Here is a 20916-nt window from a genome sequence, read left to right as displayed (position 1 = left end):
CCGTCTCAAAAGAAGAAGATTCCTCCCTGCTTCTTTTTTTTATATGTTTATTTATTTTGAGAAGTGGGGGAGGGCAGAGAAAGAGGATCCCAAATAGGCCTTGTGCTGTCAGCATGGGGCCTGAAGCGGGCGCTGGAACCGTGAGATCCTGACCTGAGCCAAAATCACGAGTCAGATGCTTAACCAACTGAGCTACCCAGGCGCCCCCTGCTTCTTTCTTTTTTTTTTTTTTTAATTTTTTTTTTTTCAACGTTTATTTATTTTTGGGACAGAGAGAGACAGAGCATGAGCGGGGGAGGGGCAGAGAGAGAGGGAGACACAGAATCGGAAACAGGCTCCAGGCTCTGAGCCACCAGCCCAGAGCCCGACGCGGGGCTCGAACTCACGGACCGCGAGATCGTGACCTGGCTGAAGTCGGACGCTCAACCGACCGCGCCACCCAGGCGCCCCCCCCCCCCCCGCTTCTTTCTTAAACCAACTCCCTCCTACATCCTCCAGGGCCTGGCACCCTCAAGCACCCCATCCTCCTGCCCGGACACACGGCACAGAGGCCACAGAGGGACCAGGGGACCCAGCGGAACAGGTGCTTTCGAGTGGGCCTTGAAAGAGGGAGAGAGAACCCCAGCCCCTCCCATCATTCCCAAAGCAAGATCCACAACCACCAGCCTCTTTTCTCTTCAGGCTGCCTCGTGCCTTCCGAGGTCTTCCCGAGGTCAGGGGTCCCCCCGAATCATGCAACGTGCAGCAGATATTCCGCTTAACCATCTGCTCATTGTTTGACCCAGACCAAAACGTCCCTGCCTGAGTAACACTCTTTCCTCTTTAGAACCGATATTCACGGGCCAGGAAACCTAATCTTGCTGCAGGGTTTCTTGGCCTTGGCACCGTGGCCGTTTGGGGATGGTTAGTTCTTTGACGCAAGGGGTCCTTCTGTTCACTGCAGGATGTTTAGCAGCGTCTTTGGCCTCTACCCACTAGATGCCACCGGCATGCCAACGCCAGTTGTGACAACCAAGAACGTTTCTAGAAATTGCCCAATGTCCCCGTGAGGGCCACAAGAGCCCCTGGGTGAGAACTGCTGTCCTACTGCGTGGTATCCAAGCAGGTCGCTCCACAGGGCCCATTATGGGGCTGGGGGGGGAGGGGGGCTTCTAAGTGCTCTTCAGAGGAATCCTGGGCAAGGTGGCTTTCGCAGACCCGAGAAAAGGTCACTGCCACGCGCGGGCCCTGATTTTCCAAAGCAAGTGTGGTCTGATTGGGTTCCCTGCCCCTCCTACCAGATTTCTAAATTCCACTCGCTGTATCTGCATCAAGACCATTCATTCATTCGCTCCACAAATAATCTGGGTTCCTCCTCCTCCTTGTGCGCCCCATCGGTGTAGACCCGGGCAATGCCTGCCCAGGCTCCAGGTTTTGGTTCAGTCTGATAACAAAAAGAGCATCTCTGGTTCATCATATGGAGGCTTGCTAGGGGGGTTCCCAAGGGCATCACTCAGCTCGGGCCACCATAACAAAGTACCACAGAACCTCTCGGTGGCAGATGGCCATCTCCTCTGTGGCCTCACACGGCCTTTTCTCCGCACGAGCTCATCCCCAAGGGCCTCTTCCTCTTCTTACACGGACGCAGTTCTATTGGATTAAGGCCCCATCCTTATGACCTTGTTTAACCTCCATCACCTCGTTGAAGGTCCTGTCACACTAGGGGCTACGGCTTCAACATAAGGATTTGGGGGAACACAATGTCATCCATGAACACCGGTGCGGGGCAGTCAAACCCCCAAGCTAAGGTTAAAAACAAACGTGTGTGGAAACGAGAGGGATTTCCAAGGAAAGAGAGAAAGCTAGTAAGGGACACTCAACTCGTATCACCCTACCATCTCCAGAGGCCACATTCTGCAGCCTCGTGGGGCCGTTTCTAGCTGAGCACTTACTGCCAGCTGTGCTGGTGCCTCTCTCTCCACCCCCCCTGCCCCAGCCCCCAACTCTGGACAGGGATTCGTGGGCCCAGAGGACCAAACGTGTCAACACGTGGCACCCCAGCGCTCACACACTCTCACCTTAAACCAACAGACCAAAGGAAATGGTCTCATCCGCAGGAGGCATAGATTCACATCTTCTGGGTACCCGAACAATAATCTATTGCACTTAACAGTGTTTATTCTGGCAAAGGTCTCCGTTTTAAGCAGGCCAACGAGATCTAAATGGAGCATTATTGGTCTTCATGCGGCATTTCACTGGCAGCCGTGGGCCCCCCAGAGCAAGTCCAGGAGAATTCAGCACTTTCCAAACCTGCCTATCCCAAGACACATCAAGACACTCGTTAAACCCCCAGCCTCCCGGCTCCAACCTGAAGCAGCAGCTTGGCACAGCTGGAGTGGGGGCTCCGAACCCCCACTTCCACAGGTGCCACGGGCAGCCGTGAGAGGGAAAGTCGGGGGGCTGGGCTGGCTCACCTCACCTGTGCCCTATCAGGACCTATCCTAGCTCTGAAAACCTCCAGGGGCCACAGTTGAGTATTTGGCCACAGAAATGGTTTGGAGGAGAAGCCTGGATCGGCCTGGATCGATCTCTCTGAGGCCAGCTCTGATCGCCTGTGGGGATTCTGCCCCTGAGACGTGAGCCGACGGGGAGGGCGGGAGTGACCGCAGAGGCAGCGCGTGTGCCTGGCCAGCAAGAGAGGCAGGAGGCCCGTGGGAAGTCGGCTTCTCTTCCAAACCCAGCAGATCTTCAGATTCCCACGGAGACCCTGCTGGGTCCTGAGGACCACCACCCCGGCCCCACCAACCCAGTTGGGGCTGTGCCCGCTATTTCCTGGACGCGTGCACTGATCACACACAACCTCCCTTCAGATGCCAAAGGCTGAAGAGGGAGTTCTCTCTGAAAACCGGCTTATTCCCACCAGACCCCGCCTTGTGAGCAGCTAGATGAAGTGGCCCTTCTTAGGATGGGAGAGCCCTGCTAGGAGGAGCAAAAGGTGACCTCACCCCACGGGCACCCAGGAGCACTGTGGGGGCACAGTCCCCCTGGAGGGCGGTGTGCAAAGCTGGGATTTGTGCAGCTGGGGGCTGGGTCCGGGCTCTGCCTAGAACGCACCGAATGTCACTTCTCCCCTGCCCCGCTGACTGCCGCTTCCCCCCCCCTGCTTGCTCCCCCTGCCCCGCCGGGGCTCTCCTCACACAGGGCTGCCTGCCAGGCATGCCCCCGTCCGCCCCTGGCCAGGCTCACTCCCAGGAGGCTGACAGAGGTACCAGCAGGGCTAACAGCTACCAACTAACCTCGCCGTGACTCCGACAGTGGCCACTCCTGCTCCTTTCAGCCTCTGTGTCCCCAGACTTCCCTCCCACCATCCCTCAAGCGTAACAGTGGGCATGAAACCAGCAGTTCCGGAAAAGTGCTTTCTGTACAAGCGAAAGGAGATAGCATCCAGACACATCGCTAGGATGACGCCACACAACCCAGCTCTGACTCAAGCGGAGTCTGGGCTGACGAGTCCACAGGCACATAAACCCGGGCTCTGCTGCTGATCGGCTGGGTGGCCCTGGCCAAAGTCTCTTAACCCCACTGTGCCTCATTGTCACTGGCCCCGGTACCACCTCCCGGCTGCTACAGAAATTAGAGCTCATGCTTCTGACAGTGGCTGCTGCAAAGAAAATGCTCACAATTGTTACTTGTTGTTCTATTCTTTTTTTTTTTTTTTCTTTTGAGAGCGGTCAAACAAGGGGCGGGGGGGAAGGGATGGAGGGAGGGAGGGAGAGAGTGAGAGAGAGAGACAACATCTTAAGCAGGTTCCATGACCAACACAGAGCCCAACGTGAGGCTCGATCTCACAACCAACATTGCAATCCTAACCTGAGCTGAAATCAAGAGTCGAGTGCTTAACCAGAGGAGCGAGCCACCCCGGTGCCCCTGTTCTATTCTTAGCAAAAGTCATCTGTCACAGGGGCATCGGGGTGGCTCAGCTGGGGAAGGGTCCGACTTCTGCTCAGGTCATGATCTCACAGTTTGTGAGTTCGAGTCCTGAATCGGGCTCTCCGCTGTCAGCATAGAGCTCTTTTGTGATCCTCTGTCTCCCTCTCTCTCTGCCTCTCCCCACTCCTCAAAAATAAATAAATATTTTTTAAAAGGCATCTATAACAGGAAAACATATATGGAGCCCAGCTTATACTCATCCCAGTAGAGAGTGAGCCACCTGCCCGGGTGTGTGGGGCCCACGAGCATCTTGAGATACTCCTGCGACTCACTGGGCCGTCAGGGGCCACTGTGCTGGACGCTGAGTGCAGTCAGATCCCCTGACGAGGTCATTAAGGGAAGTCAGTGTGAGTCCGGAGGCTCAGGGCCCCTCCAGGTTCTCGGTATGCCCGCCCTCCTCCCGTTTGTGACTCCTCTGAGCCTCGGCTGTAAATCAGGCCTTCCTGTGAGGCTGAAAAGGGAGAACCATAGAAGCACCTGGCACAGGGAATAGCAGCACCGGGACGTGGCAGCCGGGGGGCCCCCAACTCTTGCACATGCCACAGTGACACCCACTCCCTGTGCCCCTGCCCCAGGCTGGGCTCCCGGATGCCTTCCTATCTCTCTGCGGGGACACCCCTGCAGAGCAACCTCAGGGGAGAAGAAGGCAAGTGACAGTGAGTATGGAGACATGGTCCCCTGTGGGGACAGAAGCCACTAGGTGTGCTGAGCTCCTTTCTGAGTCAATCTGAAGACGGTGGCCACGAACCACTGTGTGGAACACAACCACTGCCTCGGCAAAGGCCACACTTTCCATGGGGCAGAGAGGAAAGACCCAGGGCACGCAGGGCAGTGTCTCCAGTCACCTCCAAGGCCCCAGTGTGGGCCTTCCCGGCGCTGGGCAGTCTCCCAGCGAGGGTAAGAAAACAGGCTTTATCCCGGAGGGGAGCAGTGTTCCCGAAGGGAGGACAACCACGGGAGGAGTCCACCTCTGGTATCGTGGAAGTGCTTCCTTCACTGGCCATCTGCCTGCTGCTCACCTCACAACTGCTTGCCCATCTCCTGCCTCAGGGTACTTAAATGCACCAGCTCAGTCCACCGGCGGAGAGCAGCCCTGTCCCCAAACGGAAGGGAGTCAAGAGGTCTGGGTTCCGATCCCAGAGCCCCTCGTGTGCTGTGAGATGGAAGGCGTGGTCCGGAAGCCCCGCATCTCACTGGGGAAGCAGGTGGTTGTTACCAGACGCGCAGAGATGCCGTGAGCGCAGGGGATGAGTCTCGGCTGAGTGGGAGATGAAACGCACAAAGGACCCAGCGTCGGCCCAGCACACAGTGGACGCTTAAGTGGGTGCTATTACTTAATCATGTGGCATTCACTTATGTCCCTCGTTGACCGGCTTTGAGCTCTAATAACATGGCCAACATACAGCAGCCACGCGCTGCAATCTCAGAACCAGGGAAGGTCAGAAAGGGAAGGAGGTTCTTCCGGACAAGAAAACTGGGCTCAGACAAGCTTCATTCCGGCCCAGCCCCAAAGAGGGCCAGATACAGGTGAGCACACGGTATCTCCCAATCTTCTGTCCCAGGGGGCACAAACAGCTGGCAGGACCCAGGGTAAGGTAGCTGATTGTTTTGTACAATGTGGATTTCCAGGAGCGCAAATCATGTCTTTATTCACAGCCGAGGGTCTGGTCTATTATTTCATGTGGCTCTTCCGGCCCCTTTAGCAATATCCCAGGCACTCTGCAGAGGCAAACCAAACAATAGACATCCCCCCTCTGCCCTTTCTTTCCTGTGGTTCTCCGAAGGAACGTTTCTCCCCCTCTAGCCACCTCTGAAAGCAAGCACTCCCGCCTTCTCAGGCCTCTGCTGTGCCCCATGCTGTCTGCAGAATGGACAAGCAGACTTTTCTAATAACTGAAGGAAATCAAATGGATCTCTGTACAGCCCAAGCCAGGGGGGGCGTTAAGCAGTCACAATCCCAACCGTAAGAGTCCGTATTGTGTAATCCACATATATTTAGCTCCGCTGGAATTTTCTGAGAAGGAGAAGCGTAAAGTCCCTGTTCAAAGACTCCAACTGGTGGAATCAAAAGTTCCGTGGGGCTGTGACTCGTGGCAATTACCAGCTCCAACCCCTTCCGGGTGGGGGTTATCTCTTAATCCCCTACAATGCTCATTCTTTCAGAAACTGGCGTCTCAGAAAGAGGCGGGTGCTGTGTGTGTGAGTTTGTTTTTAAGGATGCAGACTGTTCTTTGCTTTGTTGAAAAGCAAGCCAGGCAGCAGGAACAAGGGCAGGCCGCAGAAAGAAAAGAAGCAGCAAACCATCCCCAGACGCAGCGAGGATACGTGGCTGGAAATTCTGGAAGGTGCACGGTTGCTCACAGCAAGGGCCTTCCCTGGTCACTCCCTGGTGCGTGGGGATGGTCTGTGCACTGCAATACACCATCATTTTCTGCCAAATTCTTTCCTAAAGTGCCCCACACATTATGGGCATGACTTGTACCCACACAAAAAAAGAATAGTTTATTCCTATGCACACGTTTGACCTAGGAATTATAATCTATTTGTCATCCATGATTAGTTTTTACAATATTATAGGAAGAGAATTTTTATATGCTTTCCGGTATGGAAGAAAAAATGGTAATGCTTAAGACTCAGCAGGCCTGGCTCCTTCTCCTCAAAATCACCTCAAAATCAAATAAGTTACAAGAATTCCCCTCTTCGGGTCCAGCACCTAGAACTGGCCATACAGAATCAGACGCTACTAACTGATGAGCTGTCCGAGACGGGAGAATCTGAAAACTGCACTTGCCAGACAGCAGCAAAGACATCTGCCCTCCCTAAAAATGGTCCTAACCCTTTCCCCCCCAGGGCAAGGGAGTGTATTTGCTTGCGGATCAGCCCTGGAGTGTCAACCCTTTCGAAAGTAAGGGTCTGTTTGAACCCAGGCAGGTATAAAGAACTCTACCCATTTCTTTGTAAAACCAACATCAAGATCAAAGTGTCATTTTATTTTACAGTTCACCTGGTTCCTGGCCAGGGAAAGAGTATGAACGGAGGCCCGGCCATCAGCCTGTTCCTTCTCCACTCACCCAAGCCCCATCCCTCACCTGGGGTGGCCTTGAGCACAGGTATGTGGACACCCCACCTGCAGGCCCCAGGCCCATCCTTGGTTCCTCCTTGGCGGAGAGGTACAAACATGGGTACAGTCAGCCCTGGGAAGATGGGCCATGAGAAGGGGACTAGGCGGGCCCAGGAAGTGGCTGCCCCCAGGTATCCACAATGTGGTGTAAGGGGAGGTTGGCCATGCAGCCCCACCACATAGCAAGGGCTGTGGCTGGAGGAAAGCCAGAGTGAGGCCGTCTAAAATACAGGGCCCAAAGCAGATAGGTAGTCCAGGTTTGGGGACGGTATCACCTGGCCCCCTGACCAGCCTGCTGGGCCATTTCTGGAACCACCTGACTCCTGACCAGCCTGTAGAATCGGTTCTGGGACCACTTGGCCCACTGACCAGGCTAGGGGGCCATACTTCTGGGACCACTTGGCCCCTGACCAGCCTGTGGGGCCATTTCTGGCAGTCCCCATCTCCTTCCAGGTCTCGTGTTAAACCTTCAGGCTGGAGGTGGTCCCACCCCTGCAGTATAACTGGAGGATGTATGCAGAGAGCACCAGCTAGGTGGGCAGGCTGGGGAATGAGCTCTGTCGTCCCCCCCGCCCCTACCACCTCTAGGAACCACATCTGAAAGGCACGGAAAGGTCTATGTTTGAAGTCACACTAGGGAAGAAAGTGATATGAAATCAGGTAACTTGTGATTAACGAGGAATAATGAACCATCCACGAGCGGGTTTGGCTATCTATGGCTTTCTCTTCTTTCCCCTTTACCGCTTATCTCTATTCCCAAGCCCATGGGGGCTATGGTCTTTAATAAAAATGCAGGTTCATGTGGGCTGTCCAGACAGACCCAGTGTTCTTACAGAGCCCAAGGGCCACACACTAGAACCCAAGATAGAATCCCAAACAGAAACCTCCCAGACCCGCTTGGCCCATCAAATCCAATTCTGGATGCCAGGTGGTTTCTCCACAGGCCTCCCCCATACGTATAATCCACTATATCTGCTCACTCTTAGTTTTCATTCACAAAACACAGCCCAGAGCAGAGGCCCCAGAGGCTGGGAGTGTCTAAAGAGCCCCAGTGACGGCCCCCTGGAGTGGGTGCCCTCCTCCAGCTGCCCCAGCCCAGGGCTGCCCCCAAACTCCCCCGGGGAGCACCTGACCTTGGTTACCTGGTTCTTCCACAGGAGGCTGTGTGCTGATCTCAGGTTCTGGAGTGACTTCAGGGGGCGGCGGAGGTGGGGCTGGTGGGGCTTTCACAGGAGTCGTCGACTCAGGGGTCTCGAATGCTTCTTCAGAGTCAGAACTCCTGATGGAGAGAAGAGAGGAGAAACGCAAGGTTAGGTGGGGGCCAGGGCTGAGTGTGCTCCGAGGGGCCAGGGGTCAGTGCTGCTGAGGATGTGCGGCACTTTGACCCCCCACCCGGGACTGCTAGAATCAGGCTCACCCAATTCGACTGTTCCAGGACAGACGTGAGCAAAATCATTTCCCCTCATGATTCCCAAGAGGGAATCTCATTATCACCAGCTTTGTGCCCAAATGATATATGCTTTGAAACTTAGCTCTAAGAAAAATTCCTATTTCTGGCCTTAGTGGCAAATACAAACACAGGGGAATCTTTTGGTCAACCCTGACACCAATTCACTCAAACTGATATTCCCAGGAACGCATTTCGATGCCATGATTCCAACACGCTGTAGGATCCCCACTCCACGAAACCAAATCTCATATGGCCTTTCTCCACCCTGTCATTCTCTCCTGCCGCCCTTCCTTCCCAGAGCTTCTCACAACTTATTATGGATTTATTCACCTTCTAATTGTGTTAATTGTCTCTCTCATCTACTGAGCTTCAAGGCCATGATGGCAGCCAATCTGGTTTCTCACAGCATTTCTGAGCGGAAGCCAAAAGGCAGTGAATAAACATCTGTTGACTGAAAGAAAGAGAGAAAGAAAGAAAGAAAGAAAGAAAGAAAGAGAAAGGAGGGAGGAAGGGAGAAAGAAAGAAAAAGAAAAAAAGGAGGGAGGGAGAGAGGGAGGAAGGAAGGAAGAAAAGAAAGAAAAAAAGAAAGAGAGGGAGGGAGGGAGAAAGAAAGAGAAAAGAAAGGAGGGAGGGAGGAATGAAGAAAAGAAAGAAAGAAAGAAAGAAAGAAAGAGAAAGAAAAAAGAAAGGAGGGAGGGAGGGAGGAAGGAAGGAAGAATAGAAAGAAAGGGAAAGAAAGAAAGAAAGAAAGAAAGAAAGAAAGAAAGAAAAAGAAAGGAGGGAGGAAGGGAGAAAGAAAGAAAGAGAAAAAAAGGAGGGAGGGAGGGAGGAAGGAAGGAAGCAAAGAAAGAAAAAAGAAAGAAAGAAAGAAAGAAAAAGGAGGAAGGGAGAAAGAAAGGAGGGAGGGAGGGAGTAAGGAAGGAAGGAAGGAAGGAAAAGAAAGAAAGAAAAAGAAAGGAGGGAGGAAGGAAGAAAGAAAGAGAAAGAAAGAAAGGAGGGAGGGAGGAGGGGGAGGAAGGAAGGAAGGAAGAAAGAAAGAAAAAGGAAGGAGGGAGGGAGGGAGGAAGGAAGGAAGGAAGGAAGGAAGGAAGAAAGAAAGAAAGGAGGGAGGGAGGAAGGGAGGAAGGAAGAAAGAAAAAGAAAGGAGGGAAAGAGGTAAAGGGAAAGAAAGAAAGAAAGAAAGAAAAGAAAAGAAAAGAAAAGAAAAGAAAAGAAAAGAAAGAAGGAAAGCAAGCTAGCTAGCTCACTGGAGGATGTGCCAGCGGGAGACAGAAAACACAGCCTGCTGACCCCAATGATATGATAATGACCCTCACTGCTCAGCAGGATGGTCTCACCCAGAGAACTGGCCCAAAATTCCGCCCAGAGGATGCCCCTCCCAGTAATGGGAGGGGGGGGGAAGGGTGGGGAGCTGCTCAACAAACTAAAGCCTTGTCCTGGGCTCCAGAAAACCCAGAGTAGATGGCCCTTCTTCATCACGCCCCTTCTCCCAGGGGCTCCATTTTAAGCCAGAAAGAATGAGGCCTCCCCAGACGGTGGAGCCAGGCACGTGCCCTGAGGCCCTTGCTCAAGATGCCCAGCAGTCCACGGTCCTGGCCCAAGCTTGCTCTGAGGATGCCAGCGCCCAAGAAGCAGAGCATCACCTGGGCTGATGCCCATCTCAAGATCTTTTAAATACACCAAAAGGCCGCTTACTCATTTGCAACAAGAAAGGTAATTATCAAGAGGGCAGCTACTTAAGTTCCGGGCAGACACAGTGGCCCAGCGGGCCAATCTGGGTGAAGACGTGGAATCAGAGGGTGACGGACCAGGTGAGCATCGGAGCACGAGGTGCTCACACTGCTGAGCTCTGCAAGGGTCAGAGGACTAGTGACCTCGGCAGAGGGCAGCCTCTTTCAACGACTGTCTTGCCAGCGGGCAGAGAGAGCCAGGAACCAAGCCAATCCCTCCACCGTCTGCCGGCACAGGGAAAAAGAGCCATTTGGTGAGTTCTCCTTCAGAAAAATCTACATTGATGTTTTTACAACTCGTTAGTGGCTCATTTTGTCAGTGCCAAAGACCCCCCTCCCCCATCCCCAAGAACCCTGGCTCCTCCAGCAAAGCCACAAAGCCCTCAGGGGACCCAAAGAGATGAACAGAAACATCGGATCTGCTTTTGATGAGATCCAACGAGCTGAAGCCTGCACACTATCAAATTTCCTGAGTAAAGACTTACTCCACACAAACAGGATGGGGGCCATGCGGACCTTTTACAAACACACATTAATATTTAAAGGCCTTCGCTTTTGTGTAGGGAAGTGAAGATACACGCTTGGACAACGACAGATCGAGGTACCTGAGCTTTGCAGAGTCTGCTGACTCTGCATGAAAAACACAAGGAAGTTACACAATGGAATATCAAAGAGGAATAAGAGTCTGGATCACCCTGGGGGGTCCCGGAAGTCACCCTGCCCCCCAGCACGGAATGTGGCAGGGGCAACACTGACAAGACACACAAAGCCAACTTGCCTCTTTCCAGAACTTCCTTGGAGGGCCATCAGACTGGAGTCTCCACGGCTAGTCACTGCTGTCCACATCCACTGGGCCCATTCCACCAGGGGCCACATCCGCCAGGAGGCCAAAGCCATCTCTGCTGAAGGACGGCCTCCGTCCCCTAAATGCCCACCCCTGATTCCCTTGCCGTTATCTCTGGGATCTTAATCTGCCCAAGATGTCAGGAAGAAGTTAGCAGCACCGCCAGTCACGGATGCTGCGAGCTTCTCCAAAGTGCAGCAGAGACAGGGGGCGAGAGGCTGAGAGCTCTTCCCCTGGCTTCTGCAACCGTGGGCCCCGGCGATGTGCGGCTTTAGAGCGCAGAGGGCCCCTGCTCTTCCCTAACAGCACAGGCAAGCAACAGGGAGGGCCGGATACTCTTGGGCTCAAGCTGCTGAATTCCAATGAGGTCTCTCCTGCTGCAGCTGCCCGGATGGCCGGAACACCTGCTCAGAAGGAACCCCCATTCACCACTGCCCAGTGAGGGAGGCAGAGGGCACATGGAGCCCCTTTGTGATTCCCTGCCTGTTTACCATGAACCATTTCTGCATCACAACACCACGGGGCGACCGACCGGAGCACCACAAGAATGGCATTCACTTCCGGTGATGCCTGTGTTATTTTCACATTTCCGTACCCTCTCCCAGGAGCAGAGAGCAAGTTAATTAGAGGAGGCGGATGGCAGCTTTTTTAATTAGCTCTTTTTTCCCTGTTCAGTTTCCCAGAGGGCTCAGAAACATTTCCAAGAGCAGGGATTTCTGCAGTCCACCCACAAAGAGCCTGTACACAAAAATAAAGCAGCACTTTGGAGCCCCAATGCATAAAAGCAGTTCCCATCGGCTGTTTGATTTTTTTTTTCTACTAGAAAAAACTAAAGTACAATAAATTCTTCGGTTAAGGCTCCACAGACTTTCAAAATGAAAGAAAAGGAAATTAACTTAATGCTGCAAAGATGCATCAGAGAGAACGCGCCACTCCAGTCTGCCAAACCGTCTCTAAATTATACGAAAATGTATTTACCAGGATATGCATATGCTATGTTCACATATAAGTCAATATGCAAATACATGCAAATAAACCGAGAGAACGTCTTTCCATAGTGTAAAAGGTAGCTCTTAATGGCCAGGCATGAAATATGGCCCAGCACGAAAACCTTGGTAATAGTTATCACATGCTGAACTTTTCGTTATGTGTCAGGTCACGGGTTAGGTCCATTTGCGCATTTCTCTGTAATCTTCAAAAATATCCTGCCTGGTGGTGAGCAAGCCCAATTTACAGATGGCATTACTATGGGAAGCAAAGTACTTTGCCCTTGGCCATCTAGTTAGTAAGCTACGGAAGTTGGGCTCAAATCTAGAACCGTCTGCCTATAAAATCTGTGTTCTTTTCCCTGTCTCAGTGGCTCCCAAGTATTTTCAACAGCAGAACTATTCTTCCAAATGAATCCTATGCATAGATAAAAGTTGCGTTTATTTTATAAGCTCAATTTATACTATATTCTTACTACACAGTCTATCGTTGGGAACAATAAAGCTATTTGACAAACCTGAAAATTTGACACTAGGGGTTGGGGATGCTAATTGCAGCATGAGCTCTGTCTGCTGATTTCTCCCCTGGTTGCACATTATCAGGAAAAGTCCTGATGCAACCTGATGAGTGATTACAAACAGCACCTGTTTTTTTTTTTTTTTTAATTTTTTTTTTTCAACGTTTATTTATTTTTGGGACAGAGAGAGACAGAGCATGAACGGGAGAGGGGCAGAGAGAGAGGGAGACACAGAATCGGAAACAGGCTCCAGGCTCTGAGCCATCAGCCCAGAGCCCGACGCGGGGCTCGAACTCCCGGACCACGAGATCGTGACCTGGCTGAAGTCGGATGCTTAACCGACTGCGCCACCCAGGCGCCCCAAACAGCACCTGTTTTTTAACAGCTTGCCCTGTATTCTTTAATAAGGCAGACAGGGCAGAAGAGCTACCGAAGAACAAAACTCAATTAATCCATCAGCACAAGGCAATATGCTGGTGGTCTCCAATGCCACCCAGTGTGGTGTGCACAGAAGGGAAGGAAAGATAGAAACGTATAATCCCAAGTACAGAGAGACCGTGCTAGCCACCGAAACTAAACCTGTCAAGTGCCCCGGTGTGTGTTCGTAGAGTTTTAAAGTATTTTTTCAAACATTTTCTCAGATTCCAGAGAATCTCTCTATAGTTCTGAAGTTCCACTGAGCACAGTTCGAAAATCTCTGCTCCACGCAATGAAGGAATCAGTCCCTCCACAGATAACACGCTGTGTTAAAACAGAGACTTATGCAAACTGTCCCCAAAGCAGGACAGCTGGCAAAGTGTAGAACCCCAGGGCCTGTTGGCCTCTGTTTTTACTTTAAATATTTTCATGTTTTACTTCCATGAACTATAACAACAAAATAGTAAAAGATCAGCACCCACACACCAATTAGTTAATGCAATACAGGTTAGCACGATATAAAATGAAGCTAGTATAATAACACATACGTACACATATACACAAAAGTATGTGTGAATGTCTATGTGTATAAACAAAACACGGGTCTCTCTTAATAAAGAGGTGCTACGAATGTAGTTTTTCAGCTTATTAAATGATTATGTTTTGCTCAAGTTGTACTGGAGGTAATTCAAGGGTTTGGGGAAATAAATCTCACACACCACAGACTGAATCTTCCAACCCTGAAGATGGAAGAAAATTTCCCATTCCAACATGCTTATCACATCCTTTGAAACAGGCAAGGAGGGACGCATGGGTGTGGTGTCTGACTCTTGATTTCAGCTCAGGTCATGATCTCATGGTTTGTGAGTTGCAGCCCCACGTCAGGGTCTGTGCCGACAGCACAGAGCCTGCTTGGGATTCTCTGTCTCTCTCTGCCCCTCCCCTACTTGCATGCGTGCTCTCTGAAAAATAAATAAATAAACTTCAAAAAATAAAATAAAATAAACAGGCAAGGAAACTGAGGCCAGGAGAGCTGCAGTGACTTCCCAAAGTAACCAGCCCTTTCCAGCAAGGACACGACACGACATTCATTAGAACCAGCTTGCTTTTCGTCAATAAGAGCCTCCCTCCTAACCTCAGTGCCCGCCCCCCACCTGGAAATCTAAAGTTACCTATACTTACATGTTATCTGATTATCAAGAAACAGTTTGTTCTTTCTAAAAAAAAATTTTTTTTAATGTTTATTTATTTTTTTTTTAATTATTATTTTTTTTTTCAACGTTTATTTATTTTTGGGACAGCGAGAGACAGAGCATGAACGGGGGAGGGGCAGAGAGAGAGGGAGACACAGAATCGGAAACAGGCTCCAGGCTCTGAGCCATCAGCCCAGAGCCCGACGCGGGGCTCGAACTCATGGACCGCGAGATCGTGACCTGGCTGAAGTCGGACGCTTAACCGACTGCGCCACCCAGGCACCCCAAATGTTTATTTATTTTTGGGAGACACAGAGAGTGAGTGGGGTTGGGGCAAAAAGAGAGACAGAGACACAGAATCCGAAGCAGGCTCCAGGCTCCGAGCTGTCAGCACAGAGCCCGACGTGGGGCTCAAACCCATGAACCACCAGATCATGACCTGACCCAGAGTCAGAAGCTTAACCGACTGAGCCACCCAGGCGTCCAAGAAACAGTTCATTCTTAAACATTGCTAAAGGAAAGTTCTCCTTCTAGAAAGTTACCAATCTCTATAGCAATTTCTCAGAATTCTTGTGAAAGTGAGTCTGGGGATAGAGGATTTTGTGACCACCCAACAAGAGTGAACAGTCCCAGCACCAGCACTCTAGAGGGGGGGGCTTCCTGTGACATAAGCCCCACCCTCTCAGGTTCTGGAGGCGGGGGGGGGGGGGGGCCCACCTGAGCGAGCGGTGCAAGTGCCCCCCGGCCTCCCTCCCCCTGACCAAACCCAGGGAGAGGCAACAGTGCTGGCCCAAAGCCCTGCATCCATAGGAGGCTCACGTCCTCCAGCCCCAAAGACCACCGGCCACCCCTGAAGTGGGGGAGATCTTCCAGAAACAAAAACGGAGCTCTCGGCAGATCAGATCACCTCCTTCATCTCTGCATCTAAGAGTCTGATGGATTTGTGAGTGACAGGATGTTTGTGAGACTGCTCTCCACTAAATTCTATTCATCAAAATATTCCACTTTAGACAGGCTTGTCAAGAAATGCGGTCCTTGCAGGAGCACGTGTGCATACTCTCTCTCTTTCTCTCTCTCTCTCTCTCTCTCTCTCTCTCTCTCACACACACACACACACACACACACACACACACACACACACACACTTCCCTCCTGCCTAAAACAACGTGACTGGTAATTTTTTTGGGCTGACTGAACAAGGTCTTTCACTTTAATGTGCCTATCATGCGTATAGAAAAGAATTTTGTGGGGCGCCTGGGTGGCTCAGTTGGTTAAGCATCTAGCTTCGGCTCGGGTCACGAACTCGTATTTCTTGAGTTCAAGCCGCGTCGGGCTCTGTTCTGACAGCTCAGTCTGGAGCCTGCTTCAGATTCTGTGTCTCCCTCTCTCTCTGCCCCTCCCCCACTTGCACTGGATGTCTCTCTCTCTCTCTCTCTCTCTCTCTCTCTCTCTCTCAAAAATAAACATTAGGGGCGCCTGGGTGGCGCAGTCGGTTAAGCGTCCGACTTCAGCCAGGTCACGATCTCGCGGTCCGTGAGTTCGAGCCCCGCGTCAGGCTCTGGGCTGATGGCTCGGAGCCTGGAGCCTGTTTCCGATTCTGTGTCTCCCTCTCTCTCTGCCCCTCCCCCGCTCATGCTCTGTCTCTCTCTGTCCCAAAAATAAATAAAAAAAAATAAAATAAAAAAATAAACATTAAAAAAAAGAAAAGAAAAGAAAAGGGATTTGCTCTGCAATATCACTCCTTAACATTTAAGTCAAGGGAGAACATTATTTCAACACAACCAAGAGCTAACACCCTTCCTGGACTGTCGGGTGACTGAGTCAGGTGCCGTCTTCCATGAACACAGCGCTGGGTCTGGCAAGCCGGGCTGATGCTAGAGCCTTCCAGGCTCACACTTCAGGGAAAATCAAAGCAGGTGACAGCACACTTCTCCCAAGATTCCCAGCACGTAGCGTCTGTGGGGTTTATGAGACAGCTCCCATCTTCGGATACAAGTAGCTGTCACTTGGCTACTTAGGGATACCATCAGGGCTCAAGGGATATTGGCAATCAACACACTGGCCGTTTCAAGGTCAGATAGCATCCCCGGCGAGGGAAGTGGCATGGTGAAGGCATAAAAGCACACATAAATAAACAACCCACCCAGATCCCATGGAATAGATGGGGGAGGCAGACAGAATCCCCCGAAAGGCGGTCAGGAGACCCACAAGCAATGAACGTCTACCACGGAATTCCTTCCAGCTATGTCACGTGCCATTAGAAATTTGGGGAAATGGGGGTGCCCGGGTGGCTCAGTCGGTTAAGCGTCCAATTCTTGGTTTTGGCTCAGGTCACGATCCCACGGTTCGAGCCCCGCATTAAAAAAAAAGAAAGAAAGAAACTCGGGGAAGTGTAATTTGCTAGCAAACTAAGTCTTCTCTTTTATTTCATCACAGCTACCGATTTGGGCATGGAGGGGAAGCTGGAGCTTACACACGACGTGGGAGGGCCGTCCTGCCAGACCGTCTGTGGACAGAAGTGGGTCCCGGAGGGCGCAGGGACTCTGAAAGTCACGCCGATCTGGACTCTATCCTTCCTTCGAGGTGTACACAACCCATAAACTCCAGGGTCAGGGGAGTGTTTCCAGAATGGGGGAGGCTCGGTGCGGCATTGTGCGTGTGTGGGTGCACACACAGGTGCCCAATGGAACATCCCATCCCCACACACTTAGTTTTAAAACGGACTTAGGTGCAACGATACCAGGCGCTGAGCAAGAGAGGCTCTCCAGTGGCTGAGCGCCTTCCTGCAGGCGGTGTGAATACAGGCTGAGTCAGCAGCCCCAGGCTGCGGATTCCACCTGTTTGTAAGCGGATCCTGGAGAGATAGATGCCAGAATGCCAATCGAGTCTCAGGAGAAATAAAGAAAGAAGGGAGACTCCGCTACCCTTTAATTCCCTTGCCTTCTGCAATGATATCCCTGACATCTCATCTTTGTAGCTGAACTCTTTGCTTGGGTGACTTTAGTTGGAATCTTTAAACTCAGATTCTGAAAAACCTAACTGGAAATAAGATATTTATGGAGGCTAGCTAGAAAAAAAATAGAACACACAGAATTGAGAGAGCCTCTGAGAGGCGCCTGGGTGGCTTAGTCAGTTAAGCATCTGACTTTTGATTTTGGCTCAGGTCATGATCTCATGGTTCGTGGGTTTGAACCCCACATCAGGCTCTGTGTGGACCGTGCAGGGTCTGCTTGGGATCCTCTCTTGCCTTCTCTCTCTGCCCTTCCTCTGTTTGCTCTCTCTCTCTCTCTCTCAAAAAATAATAAACTTAAAAAAAAGGAGCTTCCAATAGATCATCACCAAGAGGCCTTCTCTTTTCTCTAGGAACAACTGCAGACCATCCTTCCTAGTCAGACCGTTAACAAGCAAACAGTATCTCACCCAGGTGAGACACAACCAGCACCCAAGTAAACACATAAATATCTCTGTTCAACCAAGCGCGCTGAAAATCCCGTATGGTACTCAGTGGAAACCTCTTCTGGTCTTGTCCAAAAACATACTTTTCCTTCTTTTATATACTATCCTAACGGGTTTGCACTATGATTCAATGTGCGTGTGTAAATGTCCCCAAAATTCACGTTGAAACCTAATTTCCAATGGGATTAGAACAGGAGTAGGGCCCTCTTAGAAAAAGAAACCCCAGAGAACTGCCTTGTCCCCTTCGGCCATGTGACTTCACCGTAAGAACACGACCATCTATGAACAAGGAATCAGGCTCTTGCCAGTCACCAAATCTGTTGGAGCCTTGATTTTGAATTTCCCAGCCTCCAGAACTGTGGGGAATAAATGGGTACTGTTAAAGCCATCTCATCTCTGGCACTTTTGAAATTTTTTTTTACCTTTTTATTTATTTTTGAGAGGCAGAGAACGAGCAAGGGAGGTGAAGAGAGAGAGGGAGACACACAATCCGAAGCAGGCTCTGGGCTCTGAGCTGTCAGCACAGAGCCCGACACGGGGCTCGAACCCACGAACCGCGAGATCACGACCTGAGCCGAAGTCGGGTGCTTCACCGACTGAGCCACCCAGATGCCCCATGTGGCACTTTTGTTATATCAGCCTTAACTGACGAAGACAGTTTGGTACCTAGTTTCTGAAACCAAAGCAAGTCAGAGGGGCAGAGAAGATAGGTGCACAGAGAGCATCTATCAAGACTGAGTGATCCATGACATAGAAAAACCATGAAACAGGATGCAAGTACTCAGAAGGAACTGTAATGTCTGGTCAGCCCCTAGGGTTTCCCCAGCACCTGGCAGGTAACAGCCCCTCCCTCAGCACCGCATACTGATGACGCGGGCATGGTGGGTTCACATGTACCGTCAGGAGAGCTCCAAGTACTAAGTAGGAAAAACAGCAAATTAAGGAATTGCATATAGTAGGAGCTGATCTGGGACATCATCATTATGTATAAACACAAAGAAATATACATAAACACATAGGTCCATTTACATAACACATATATACCTACGTAGAGACAGAAATATATGCACATATAGGCAACACGTATGTTGTTTTTGGATTCAGAAAAAGGTATCTCAGCACAAGTATGTGTTTGCCTTGGTAAAAGGGCGGATGCTGGCCTGAAGAGGGCAGAGCCCAACCTCGCTGCTGGGGACACCAGGGGCCTTCCCAGATCCGTTAAGCACGCCCTCCCAAGCCTATCTAGGTCCAAGATGCAGAGAACGGAACGCAGTGGGGGCCCGATTAGCTGGACTATGTCCAGGGAGACGCGGTATAAGGAAAGGAGCCAGCAAGGACTTTGGAAAAAGCGTGGCAGTGGGAACGTAGCCTTCCTCTCTGCACAGCCCAGGGCAGACGCACCCACCAGGGACCTGCCCCTTCACGTGCTCCCACACCCAGTGAGAAGCATCCATTCTGGTTTGTTTTTTTTTTTTAATTTATTTTTGAGAGAGAGAGAGCGAGCGAGCGCGGCGAGCGAGCACAAGTGGAGGAGGGGCAGAGAGACGGAGACAGAACCTGAAGCAGGCTCCAGGCTCAGAGCCGCCAGCACAGAGCCTGACCCGGGGTTCGAACCCACAAACTGCGAGATCGTGACCTGAGCCGAAGTCGGACGCTTAACCGACTGAGCCACCCGGGCGCCCCAAGAAGCACCCATTCTGCCTCCCTGGCTCACCTTCCACACACCACAAGCATCCTTCTGATTTCAGGGTGGTTTCCCAGGCAGTACCCGGGCACCAGGATGGGGGCGCCTCAACCAGGGACTGCCCACCCCAGCCAATTTTACACTTTGTTCCTCAGCTTCCTCACCCCTCCTCCCATCTGACCCTCACAACAGGTGAGGCATGTGGACACCATTCTACGACAATTTCAGCAGGACTTGTCTGTCACCTATCCCGAGCCGAGCACCTGGGCAGCCGCGTCAGACACAGCAGCTACCCGCTCACAAGATGCTCACATCCTTCTGGGTCCCGGGGAAGAGAATCCGGAGCCAAAGGGCCCGGTGACTCAAGGAGGTGCTCAGAGCCCGGCAGGGGCAGAGCTGAGACGAGAGCACGTGTCTTGTGCCCCTTGTCCCAAGCGAAGCAGCTTCCTCTGCATCCCAGTGGCTCCTGTAGGATGGCAGGCTGGTCTGCAACTCAGTCTCCAGTACATTTGGGTGCCGTCGGTTTCCAGGGCATCCTCCGCTCCAGGGTGATGGATCAAACAGGGTTTTGGCATCTAGATCCACAACCGCCCCATGGGGGCAGCCAGCCAGGCCAGCCTGGGTCTCCTGCCCTCTGCCCTCCTCACTCCCGCCCCCCTGTTCCTCAGCCACACCTTAACCTGTCCCCTCATTTGGCCATCGAGCGTGCATCCAAGAGGCCCCAGTTCCTACAATCTACTTTGGGTAACAGGGGACGTTGTGGGCCACCCAGACCCCTGGGGTTGGCCACATGCCCTCTGCAGGGCGGTTGGGTCAGGCCCTGAATTCTGCTGCCCGTACTGATTCACATCTTGGACCAAAGGCCATAGCATCATGGGGTCAAGGGAGACTCAAGTGCTGACTAAGCTCAAAGCAGAGTCTTTCAAAGGGGCCACGATTTGATTTCCACTCAGCAGAGCAAGGGTGGCTCCGGCCTCAGCATTCCCGGCTCCTCAGTTCTTCACGTCTAAAGCGGCCTCACCTAAGTCTCTGTCTGTCTGTCTCCGTGTCTATCTCTGTGTGCCTCTGTCTCAGACTCTGAATCCAGCTGGGCCTCCATCTGCTCTGGAGTCTCTGTCTCAGGAGTTGCCTCTCTCTCCTCTGCCCTCCCCTCCCCCTGTGTGAGTGTGTGTGTGTGTGTGTGTGTGTGTGTGTGTGTGAGCACGCATGCACACGCCCCCACCTCTTACCTCCCCGTTTCTAGTCAAAAGGAGGAAAAGCATATTTGTTTTTTTTTTTTTTTAATTTTTTTTTTTTCAACGTTTATTTATTTTTGGGACAGAGAGACAGAGCATGAACGGGGGAGGGGCAGAGAGAGAGGGAGACACAGAATCGGAAACAGGCTCCAGGCTCTGAGCCATCAGCCCAGAGCCTGACGCGGGGCTCGAACTCACGGACCGCGAGATCGTGACCTGGCTGAAGTCGGACGCTTAACCGACTGCGCCACCCAGGCGCCCCATGGAAAAGCATATTTGGAGGCTGTCCTGCTTATCTGAATCGTGCCCTTTC

General features: G+C 51.7%; 1 protein-coding gene across 3 annotated transcripts in view; it reads right to left on the bottom strand.

Annotated features, from left to right (window-relative positions):
* Nucleotides 1–20916, bottom strand: part of TACC2 (transforming acidic coiled-coil containing protein 2) — an 82714-nt gene that overhangs the window by 43144 nt on the left and 18654 nt on the right. For all 3 annotated transcript variants that reach the window (XM_047072746.1, XM_047072745.1, XM_047072747.1), the window contains exon 2: nucleotides 8233–8369. In XM_047072746.1, the coding sequence (XP_046928702.1) occupies nucleotides 8233–8369 (137 nt within the window). The remainder of the gene's footprint in view (nucleotides 1–8232; nucleotides 8370–20916) is intronic.

Source organism: Lynx rufus, unplaced genomic scaffold (genome assembly GCF_022079265.1).
Source record: "Lynx rufus isolate CCGP_SWC_20201006 ecotype Redwood Valley unplaced genomic scaffold, mLynRuf1.p SCAF_11, whole genome shotgun sequence".
NCBI classification, from domain to species: domain Eukaryota; kingdom Metazoa; phylum Chordata; class Mammalia; order Carnivora; family Felidae; genus Lynx; species Lynx rufus.
The sequence above is the reverse complement of the archived record's forward strand: the minus strand, read 5'-3'. Positions and strand labels throughout refer to the sequence as shown.